Here is a 12,343-nt window from a genome sequence, read left to right on the forward strand (position 1 = left end):
TCCCCACAAAGCTGCTGAGAAATCCCCGAGGAGGAACTGAAATTAATGGTACATTCTGATCCAATATATCTGGAGAGCAGAAAAGAGAATATTAGGGAATATAAAAAAAAATATTCAGACAGCAGAGAGTCTGAGTTCATGCTCAGGTGTGACAAAAGGGAAGGATAAAGAGTCTTCCTAGTGTTGTGACACAATCTCTACCGAGTGCCTTAAATTCAAGAGAGAAATCTGGGAAGATATCTGCTCTCCCTGAAGGAGATTCATCCTGGTGGAGGGAGGTGATTCTCCAGAGCAGAGATGATTACTCAGCTCTGGAGAGACCCCACCTGGAGTACTGTGTCCAGCTGTGGAGTCCTGCGTCCAGCTCTGTAGTCCTCAGCACAAGAAGGACATAGACCTGTTGAGTGGGTCCAGAGGAGGGCCACAAAGAGGATCAGAGGGCTGGAGCACCTCTCCTGTGAGGACAAGCTGAGAGAGTTGGGGTTGTTCAGCCTGGAGAAAAGATGGCTCTGGGGAGACCTTATAGCAGCCTTCCAGTATCTGAAGGGGGCCTACAAGAAAGCTGGAGAGGGACTTTTTACAAGGGCCTGTAGTGATAGGAGAAGGGGTAATGGCTTCAGTCTGGAAAAGGGTAGATTTAGATTAGATATCACGAAGAAATTTTTCACTATGAGGGTGGAACAGGGTGCCCAGAGAAGTTGTGGATGCCCCATCCCTGGAAGTGTTCAAGGCCAGGTTGGATGAGGCTTTGAGCAGCCTGGTCTAGTGGGAGGTGTCCCTGTCCATGGCAGGGGGGTTAGAGCTGGATGATCTTTAAGGTCCCTTCCAACCTAGACCACTCTATGATTCTATGAAAAGCGAAAGAAAAAAATTTCCTCTATCTACTGTACAAGCAAACATCTACATCATGGTAAGAAAATTATTCAACTAGTCACACAGTGAAATAGACTCCTAGCACCCATTTATATTTCACAACATATAAACAAATATGTTTTATTTTCAAGTGAATAATAATCAGCATTGATTCCTAGAAATTATATATTCATTGGGTTTTTTCAGTTATGCTAGGGACTGGAAACAACACTGCTAAGGCTGCTTTCTGCTGACATTAAATAAGCGCTTAGTAAGGGTAAGCTAATTGTCATCCAAAATACAGACTATATGTAAAACCAATCGACAATCTGAATTACAGAGATTACAGATGGTTCACTGAAGACTAAACATAAACTGATTCTAGGGTTTACTGGCTAGATTGTTACCCCATGTGATTACACACGTGAGACTGACTTGCAGTGACCCTAAGAAAAACAGCAAGAAAAACATGACTTTGGGGGTTGAATGCTCACTGCTAGAATCTGTGAACAGAGAAATTGTTATGTGTTTTATTCCTACTGTATTCATGGAAACAGGGCTATGGGTCTGTTTTTTGTTAGTAATGAAACAAATAACTGCTTTCAAAAATACCCAGCTCTTCTCAGTTTCTCATGGTAACATTATGCAAGATCCTGAAAATTCCTCAAGTCAAAAAGGAGTAACATGACGCAAGAAAATTTTAGGATAAATTGTGCCATTTATTCTACAGCACTTTTCCTACATGTATCATTCACACAGGTACTTAAGAACTTACGGTACTTAAGTTTTGATTTATGAAGGTCTACCATGTCACTTTTGCAGTCTACAGTAAAAGTTTATAAATTTAGAAAATAAAATTTTGTCTAATCCTATCTGTTGGTACATATGAAATTAAAGAATACCTTTCCTTTCTGTCTAGGTGGAAAGATGAAGCAATCATTCATTCACACAGACTAGCTAAAAAAGCACACCATTAACTAGAAAAAACAAAGGCAGAATTACAACTTCTCTATATTTCCGTAAGTAATAGCCTTTTATTCCTAAGAGAGACAGAATTCAGACTTACTGTGCATTTGTTTGGCTTCTCTCCTGAGTGGACTCTCATGTGAATCAGCAGTTTATAACGGGCATTAAATGGCTTGTACCTTCGTGGGCACCCTGCCCAGAAGCAAGTGAAGTCCTCTCCCTTCCTCTGGTCTATATGGATCTTCTCTATGTGCCGCACAAGTTCCTCTTGCTGGTCATACAGCGCACCGCAGTCGACCCAGCGACAGCCATGCTTGCCATTGAAATCATCTATCTCACCATCTTCGTCAAGCAGGGAGCCTGGGGCAGAAGGAGGCACAGGCAGCAGCTGAATGCGACTGGGGAGGCTGTGTGGATGCTGGTGCTGGTGAGCGTGGTATGGTGGTGGTGGCCCTTGTGGAGGAGGCAGTGGCAACAGGGGTGGAGGAGGCATGTCGACCGCATGGCCTGAGAAGTCATCCAGCCGTTTGTTTTTCAGGACACCCACCGCCTGGTTGTCCATGGGCGGCACACCCTGCTGGATCACCATGTTACTTGTGGTGGCCATCTGCAAGCTGGCTTGCTCCAGCTGTTGCATCCGCTGGTACTCACCAGCCCCATTCTCAGTGTACCCTGGGAAGGTGACGTTGCCATTAGCCATGAGAAGGCCTTTCTGAGCAGCTGGAATAGAGCAATTTTGGGGTATACAGCTTCCTCTCACTCCCAAAAAATGTCCATAGACTTCAGGCTGTGGGGAGACGTTTGCTGGTGATGTCCTGGAGCTGTTGATGTAGGCCACCAGAGAGGTTGGGGATGTACGGATGATTGTATTGAAGTCAATGCCAATGCCGTCAGACAGAGGAGACAGAGAGAGTGCTCTCTTTTTGGAGCGGGCTGATTGAGACCGGGATGAGGAATGGCGAGGACTAGAGTAAGGGGAATGCTTATTTTCCATGCCATATAAGTAGGACGGTAATGAGTTAGAGACACAGTTACTGGACACAGATGTTCCAGGCGAAAAATTTAGTAAGTCCCCCAGCTCACTGCTGTTTTGTAAACCTTGGTCAGGAGGAACAGAAGGAAGTGTCCTGAACCCATGCAACCACTCTTGCTTTACACTCAAAGTGGACTGACTTTCTGACAAGCTTAACGTCATAGAGGCCAAAGACTCACATGACAAGAGCGACCTGGAATAAAGGCACAATAACATAAGCAGGCAGTTAGACAATTCAGCAGTGGTTCTTCTATCTTCAGATGCATATAAAATTAAAAGAAAGGCTACATGTGAGAAAAGTTCTTCCTAATCTTAGGTACTCAACTTTAGCACTCTGGGTTAATGTACCAGCAGGCATACACAGGTAATAAATATGTAACGAGGTCACTTAGGAAACCAACTTCAAAATCTCAAGATTTTGAAGAAAAGTTGCTGTAACGGTTCTCAACACATCACTGCAGAAATCAATGCAAATTTCTTCATCAGCTGTGGTGTAAATAGGTTTGGGCTTCTGAAGACAAAGCATTATGCTCCTGCCGTGTATGAAACTCATATTGATTTGAGTTGACTATTATTTTTGTTGGCAAAGAACGGGAAGAAAACTGATTAATAAAGAATAAATATTTAACCTGAATGACTTTGCTAATTGTAATGCATACAAATAGTATTCTCTACAGAAATAGCTCAAGTTTATAAATACAGATAATATCTAACTTTACAAACCAAACAAAATAAATGAATAATGTAGAAGAACTGGTTGAAGGGGTTTATTTAGTTTTGATTTGATGATGTATCTGCCTCCAAGTCAGCAATCAAAATTTTTCACAAAAGAGTAAACTTGCTGTTATCACTGTTTTTTCACAGAAATACTATGAAACTTGTTTATACTGCAAATGTCCTACAGGTAGCTTAAAAAAAGAACTCATAACCTCTTAACAATATTGTTTTCTACAGAAAGGTATACAAGGACATCAGGGCCCCTGATTCATGGCTGCAAATGCTGGGTAGAGGTCAAGTGGATTTATGTCTTTATGTTTCCAGTTCACATCTTGGCAGACTTGGATATCCTGCTAGCCAGTGGTGCTATCAGTATATTCATTTCTATTTTTAAGGGGCTCTAACAGTAGGGAGAATCAGGTATGTACCTAGGTAAACCTGGAGATCTCACAGACACAGAAGCCTGTGCATCTTATGTTTTGGGGGTTAATTCCTGGGTTTATTGTTTCCACAATACACTTTTGAAGAAGCACAGAATTCAACATAAAGAATTTGGTTTCTCTTCTAAATCTAAAATGCATTTTTTAAGGTGGTCATGTCAACCACTGCATCTCAGCTTACCACATAAAAAAACAAGACACATGTTCCTCCTAGCATATAAAGACTTCAGGAGGTCAAATTAATTTAAAAAAGACAGCCAATAAGTGATAATAGGTACCTTAAATACCAGGTGTTGAAAAATACTTCCTAAGGCTCTAAGTAAACAGTATATGATTTACATGCAATAATCCAAAGGAACTGTCATGTAGGCAAGGAATAATGTTTTCGTATTTACAAAGGTAAGTTCCTATAATGTGTTATTTATAATTATTTTATTGCATGGTTTTATATTGCTACACACTTCAGATTTCTAAAAGATAAAGTATGCACCATAAAGAAAATTAACCCAAACAAATCTCTTTCTTGATACAGACACAGTTACAGCAAGAACCCTGGAGGAGGCGCTTCTATCAATTTTACTTGCTTCTTTTTTTTTAATAGGGAAGCAAGTTTTGATGTCTGCTCAGGATAATCAATATTGCAGTTGCCTCTGAGTTCTGCAAGATTTTCTTATAGATGCTGCTTCAGGAAACAAGGATCCATGGGACAGATATGTCAAGGCTCATAGTTGCACTGTACATCTGCGCCACGGCCCTACCGCAGTGACTGCAGCTTCGGCGGAGATACATGAAACTACTGAATTTAAGAACTGGTGGTAGGCTAAAACTGGGGATCTGAATCGCACTTAAACCAACATCAGTCAACCCAAGAGAGCCAGAACAGGTCCTGAACAATGGCTTTGGAGATATTCCCAGTGTGTGGCAATATTTACCGAATTTCCATGATTTTGCTTCGTAAATCGACTTTTCACCTCTGAGATCCGTGGATTATCTTTCAATTAGATCAACATGGTTGAAATAATTTATTAAAATACTAGGTATAGCCATTCAGGCAAGAGAAATGTATATAGCTTTCCACGTTCGGTTGCAGCCACAGAGATTAAAGCTGACAAACCACAGTGTCTTTGTTATCTCATTCAGCCCACCACACAAGCACTCAGCGAGTGATGGGTTTTTTCCTACTACTTAAAATTCCAGCATTTTGCAGCACTTGAGTGTCAACCAACACGGAGAAAGAAAAGTCGGTTTGCAGTGACTTTGGTTGAAGGGCTGGATCGTGCTGGAAGAACAGCCCAGTTGCTGCTGAAGAGCTGGAGGAGCGGAACTGGTGCTTCAGGGCACCGTGGCTGCCCCCTCAGCCCCTTTTTGTCTGGAGGGGAAGGCTGGCACAGGCTGAGGGAGAGAGGAAGCTGTCTGCAGGGGCTGTGTCTGTGCGCGGAGGTGGCTCACAAACAGCCGAAATGTCACGTTAAGTATCACCCAGCCTTGCCGTGGTGACCCATGGGATAGATGGGTAAGCGCTGCTTCACTCGAGATACGTGCTTTGTGAGGGATGGCTGATGTGCTGTATCAGAATAAGAAACATCCTGTTCAGGGTGAACGCCAGTACAGGGTACTGATACAGATGTTACATTACTCCATCAGGGTTTAAATGGCACTTTCGAAACAGAGCACTGACGAGAAGCACAATTAGCATGCTGACTACAATTTGCATTGAGAGAAATGAGAAAAAATGGGAGTGCTCTACCAGGTCAATCTTGTGCAGGATTTAGATCTAAAGGGATAATTATTTGTGAAAAAAAAAAAAAGGATTCAGGCTGCTGGGTCTGTTATCAATGAGCTTTGTTAAAGCCATTCATTATAGGGCAGTTAAATCACGTTAGTATTCTGTGACCCCAAATACAGATCCACGCTTTTCAACAGAGCAAGAAAAGTAAGTAAGGTTTGATTTTTCCATGCCAGGCTATATATATTTATATCTGGAAAATATAAATAAGGGTTTGGTTTTTTGCCAGTTTGATTATTTAAATTTTTATCTTCTCTTTTATAAGCAGGGAAAAAAAATCATGCATCAATATAACAAGTCTATTCTTGTAATGTCAATAATTTTAATCAGATGCACAGTACGATCAGCGTCATTCAAAAAGCTGCTAATGCCTAACACAAAGGGACATACCCATCAGTGAAGCTGAAGAAAAACTGCACTTTAAAAGTCTCATAACTGGATAAAAATAGAAAGTTGGCCCAGAATTTCAAGTACACATTAAGAAAGAGCCAGACAATCCAAAGAACTTTGGTTCTCGCTTAGGCCTCTAAATTCAAAAGTAACAAAGATTCCAGCTCCCAAAACAAAGAAAATTTCTTTAAAACCCAGCCCACACTGTGACTAAGTAGTTTTCTGGGGGAAAATAAATATACCTCATATGAAAATGAAGGGCCAGCTATACCAATGTGCCAGGTTCTCAGATGGTATTAATTGGCACGTCTGCATATTGCAATCTAAACTGGCTTGAGTTTGGACCAGATCTTTTATGAACTTTTACAAGAGATTCTTGCAATTACATTCTATTAGCCCTCTGTGTACAGAGGCCAGTGTCAAGCATAAGCCAGAATCTTAAACATAAACATGGAAGAGTGAAAATTATGTTTTATCTTTTTGCATAGTCTTTTACTAGCCAAGAACCCCTTGCAGTTTCCTTGTCTGACTTGCACCAAAGTAAACGTCAGTATTATATCTGGTTCCAAGCAGTGTAACTGAATACTCTGAAAAAGCTTTTGGGAAACGCTGAAAAAAGATGGGGAAGATTTTATCCTTCATGGTCTATATGTCAAAATCTAACGTTTTCTGTAGGAAAACTCCAATTTTGCCAACTTTTTTCTTTCTTCCATCAGTAAAAATCAAAACAAGTAATTTTGGTTTGGTTTTATTGAGCAAATAATTTGGTCTGGATTGAGCTGCCAGAGCACAGTCGTGATGCCTGAGAGCTACAATCCAGGGAAGGCACTCAGCCTATGAAGGAGTATGGAGTCAGTTTAGGCAACCAGTTTAGGCAACTACAGTTTATTGATGAAGTAATTTAAAAAAAAAAAAAAAAAGTGTTTCAGCAATCTGTGTTTCAGCAATCTGAGAAATCTGACTTTACATTTTAATTGTTTTGCCCTATAAAGTAGTCAAATTGAGTCAATTGCTGAAGTGGACATTCTTCGTGTGACAAACTGATTTTATAACATATTCATTGATAAATCATTAAAAGAGACTCTAGGGACACTAGAGCCTTGACTCTGCCCGAGTTTCAACTCCAGTTTGCCCTTAGTAAATGTTTCTTTAAAATAAAAACAAAAATGTATAACTCAGTACTGACATAGTACACCCAACCACACATTCAGATGAAAATAACAGTGTTTGGAACCGTACAGCCAAACCTAAAACTTACTAAGTAAGTAATAATTACTTAATGATATTTTTATATCATCAGTTTTGTTCTGTCTCAAAGGCACATCTCTGGATTTGTCATCATCTTAGCACTGAATGGTTTTCCCTGACAGGTTGCATAGGAAGCATAATTAATTTTGTAAATTCTCCCAGGGGACTCAGTCTTCACAACTGAAATGACAGAAATGTCACAATCTTATAGTAGAGTAAAGCAAGGTTTTCTCCCAGTTAAATAACACCAATTTTAATTATTTCGAGAATGTTCCTTGGTTTGTAATGAAGTGACATAGTAAAATGTAAACTGTTTTGAGAATAAAGACTCATGTGGCCTTTTGTAAATAAGAACAGTTACATTTCAACTCAGTAGGCGACTGTTGCACGAGTCCCACCAACAAAACTGGGAACATAGCTTCCGAAATAACACACCAGAATGTTTTCTCACTGTATGTTTAACTAATATCCAGGGATATTAGCTCAATGTTATTTGCATGGAGGTTGTCAAATAACTGTTTTCACAGAATCATGGAATGGTAGGGGTTGGAAGGGACCTTCGGAGATCATCAGGGGGTCCAACCTTCCTGCCAGAGCAGGTTGCACAGGAATGCATCCAGGAAGGTTCCCAATATCTCCAGAGAAGGAGACTCCACAACCTCTCTGGGCAGCCTGTTCCAGTGCTCTGCCACCCGGCTTTCCTTTCATTCCTGTTTGTTGACAATATTCATAATGGCAATCTCAAAAGCTATTTAAGCATTTAAAAAATAATTAACAAATATTGGTCTGTGGTTTAGTGATATAAAAAGGTAACATCTACAGGGAGAGGCCATAGCTTTTATTAAACTACCCATCAGAGCTAGGAAAACTGACAAGTTTTCAGGGACCCAAGTCTAATAGATAAAGCTGACTGCTGGCTCAGTGCAGACTGGGAATGATTGATCTGATTAACTTAATTATGTAAACAATTAAACAATTTGAAAGCAAAGGTTTTTAATGAGGAGAGAGGGACATTAGCAGGGGATTTAAGTTTATTTTGTCTGACTTTAGTATTACTCGACAGGCACCAATGTAACACTCTTAGCACTATGGTAAGCTTAAAAAGGTCTCTGCCCCTGCAGATGTAACGTGGGCTATTTGTGCTTTCATCCTCCATAACATTTCCTCTCCTTAGTAAAAAAAAATAGTTAAGTGACTATAAAAATCTTTATCTAACAAAAAAGCCCTATGAAACATAGCAAATGTGTGTCCAAATTTCACCCATGATTTGAATGATCCAAACAGTATGATTATAGCTGATGTGAGTTAAATTGCGTTGAATTAAATTTCCCATGGCATAACAGAACATCATTTAGGCCACTTTAATGATCAGAAAGGTTGCATTTAAATTACAAGAGAATTAAAATACCTTCTTTCTAAAGTACCGAATATAAAAAAGTAACTCAGGACCTTGTATCTGATGGAGAAGCCCTCAGGCTGGAAGCATCCATAGACCTCTGTAAGCTAGGGCTGATCTGGTTGCATGCTGTTGAAACCTGATTAGCAAGAGGTGAAACAGGTCCCAGCTGCTGAACTGTCATGGGACTTGCAGTGACTCTTAAATTGTTGCAGCTGCCTTCTCCAATGGACTTGTACTCGGGTCCATAACCAAGACCTCCTGAAAATAAACAAGGCAGGTTAGTATTCATCTCCCATTTCTCTATGAACCCGTGATGAGGCCACGGAACTCACATTACTTTGCAAAGCAGGAAAAGTGATTGGTACTGAGTATCTTCAGATGAGGACAAAACACGGGACCAATACAAGGGTTTTGCAAACTTCTCCAAACACAAAAAGCAATATTCTAAAGGAGAATTAATACATTATGCATGTTTAAAATGTGCTGAACTACATAAACTAGAGACCAGGCATCATAGATAAACATCAGAAAAAAAGCACCACTGGAAGAGTCTGAGTAAAAGACCAGACTTATGACTGATTGGCGAAGTCATAAGCGCGCCCTTCTCTGAAGAAGGAGGGAAGAGAGAACCCAAGGAGGCTGCAGGAACACTGCCGTGCCTTGAATCCCACCAAACCCCACAGCTGCAAGCCGTTGCAAGCCATTCCATCATTCCTTCCACGAGCCATCCAAAAAGCAAGGGGACTGTAGGCATGCATGCAAATTGCAGCCCCGGCAGTAGGTCTGGCGTGGCGAAGCGCACCTACAGGCTGCGTAGTTTCCTCGGCAGGAGAGAGTTACAGCTGGAACCCAGCATTCCTCAGAGGAGTGGGGAGAGGAATTTGAGCTGGATCAAGCAGAGAAGCATTCTGGACTTTCTTTAAAAGGCCACAGTCTGCTCTTAATCACTGCTGCCATGATTCAAAACTGATGGCTATTACACAGTAGCACGAGATGATTATAGAGGTAGCTGGCAAGTGGGCTGGATCTGCTAAATGCTCTGTGTACTTTGTGTTCTGATTAAGGCCACAGATGGTGGTTTACAAGATTCCCTGCATTAAAACATATCAAGATGAAAAGGTTAAAATGCAGGGCGTAATATGGAAGTTGTTGGATATCTAGCAAATCCTCATCACAGCTGGAAATCAATAATTGTACTATTCACATTTCTAGCTGCTTCCCTGTCTTCAAACTACTCCCTAAAGCAGGATAGCAACATCAGTACAAATAGTGAAAAGTACTTCAATTTAAACCATTTTTACATTAAATCTACTTTTGACTTGGTTGTACAACTCACATACTAGTCTTTCTCAGGGGTGTTCAAATGGGTTGTGAACTTCACGCAGAAGTACATTAAGGCATTTATGTCCCTCACAGTCCAAAAAATCCAAATCTTTCTATTTCTTCCAGATCAAATAGGATTATCTTAAAAATTCACAATTCACCCTAGAGATTTCAAATTATAACTTTTTTTTTTGAAAGAGAACAAATAGATATGTTTATTCCTGTTTCAGAGGTCTGTGCCTCTTTTTCAAATTATTCTTCTTCTCTTCTCTAACTAATTAGTAGTATCTCACATACGTGAGGACCACATGCATGATTCTCAGTCCACTGGGATCCTAAGTGCTTTGTAAATTCATGTACAGATGTTACAAGTTGATTGCATGAACCACCAGCAAATTGTACTCCTTGGGATGAAATACGGCAGCCCTTCAAGAAAAACAGCTTACTAATTGCTACTACTTTGAAACATAACTGAAGAATATAGATCTGGCTGAAAACTCAAGGGTAAGGAAAGAAAAAAACCCCATCTAATAACCTATCCTGAAAGTTAGCTGGAAGGACTGCAAATTTCCGAGGACAAACATGTAAGGAGAATTCCTTGTACCACACTCAACTCCACAGTTCCAGAAATAAAGCTTTTAAGCTTTGTAGGATTACTGTCTGCTCTCACTAAAGATGCCCAATTAAATCAAGAAGGCATTTTATTTTCTTTCCTCCGAAGCAGTTAGTAGTTTGAACTCTAGACTAAAGCTGAATTAGTGGCTTTTATAATGTTACAGAGTGCTAAAATGGAATCAGCATGCAAAAATTAGGCAAAAAGCATAGGTTGCCCCTGGTATTAATATGAATGCTACTCCTCTTACCAAAAGGCTGGGTGGGGTGAAGTTAAAAACTGTCACATCATACAAAATATATAATACTACATAATATGCCTATATGCGTGCGCATATTACATATGCTCAGTCAGTTATTTTTTTAAAAAGTGTCTTTAGTATATAGAACCAAAGGCTTTCTGCACCAAAGCACATAAAAGACAGCGAAGTGTGCTATAGTAACATGAGAGATCCAACTGATTTTGACACTGAAACACAGTTGCAATTCCTGTAGAGCCTATATATATTGACTACTTAATAAGATATAAACCTAATATTTAGCATTGAGAAGAGCAGTTCCACCACAAAAATGTACCAGATATATACTGATTCTTCCCTGGATGATACCATAATGCCCTTCACTCATAAGCCACTTTCAACAGGTTTCAATGGTAACAATAATATCTGCTTTATCACATCCAGGAAATAAAAACTTTCATTTAGGGACGGGCCATATGTCACCTAGTCGGTTCAAATAACAATCTGCAACCATACACTGAAACTGCTATTTATACATGATTAGACTTGAGCTGCTTGGAAGTTACATGCCAGAAAAAAATACTGCAAAAGCTGAACCAGACAAGGGAGTAGTGTCAAACCAGTACTGTTAAATACAGAACGTTGCCTCCTCAATACATCCTGGTTTCCCTTGCAATTACAGGGTCTGCTTTTATTATCTGTGCATAAACAGCACCTCAGTGATGCTGATAACTGTTAAGAGAATTTGTTGTGTAAGGAGGAAGGCCAAAGACAGTCTGGTTACTGGTCACTGAAAGGAAAAAATAAGAAAAGGAGTACTTTGAGGAGATTATATTATTGGGATGCCAGACAAAAGTAATGCAAGACTCCAGTCCTGATAAACATTTGCCTGGGCATTTCTCTGATGCAGAAGTGGAAGGAAAAGGTTTTGTTCTTTTTATCATTAATAAACATTTGCTGTTATGGGGATAAATGGCAATTCTTCCACTTAAGAGGTGTGAGACAGATTATCAAGAAAGAATCTATCATCAGCTCCCTCCATTCAAAGAGACTGCAAAGTAAAAGACAGACGACTGCTATGAAAAGCAAAGTCACAACGTTTTATCAAGTATTAACTTGATCTGAATCAGGTGTGAGCATACAATCACATGTCTGTTGAGCTAAGTCAGAGCACAAGATGGGAAGCTTGTGCCGACGTCGAGCCAGCTGCAGGAGCACAGACCACATCTGATCCAGCATAAAGTTAAATGGGTGCAACATGGACATCTGACCTGGCATGAGCCTGCTTCTAAAAGGCACGCTGACACAAAATGTGTTCAAATGGGCTGAATAAATGTG

General features: G+C 40.1%; 1 protein-coding gene across 1 annotated transcript in view; it reads right to left on the minus strand.

Moving 5' to 3' along the window:
* Positions 1 to 12,343, minus strand: part of GLIS3 (GLIS family zinc finger 3) — a 158,190-nt gene that overhangs the window by 115,966 nt on the left and 29,881 nt on the right. The window contains exons 2-3 of the mRNA XM_074570675.1: positions 8,882 to 9,089; positions 1,919 to 3,044 (exon numbers count right to left, since the gene is read on the minus strand). Coding sequence (XP_074426776.1) covers positions 1,919 to 3,044; positions 8,882 to 9,089 — 1,334 coding nt within the window. The remainder of the gene's footprint in view (positions 1 to 1,918; positions 3,045 to 8,881; positions 9,090 to 12,343) is intronic.

This window comes from Larus michahellis, chromosome Z (assembly GCF_964199755.1).
Source record: "Larus michahellis chromosome Z, bLarMic1.1, whole genome shotgun sequence".
In the NCBI taxonomy this organism is placed as follows: domain Eukaryota; kingdom Metazoa; phylum Chordata; class Aves; order Charadriiformes; family Laridae; genus Larus; species Larus michahellis.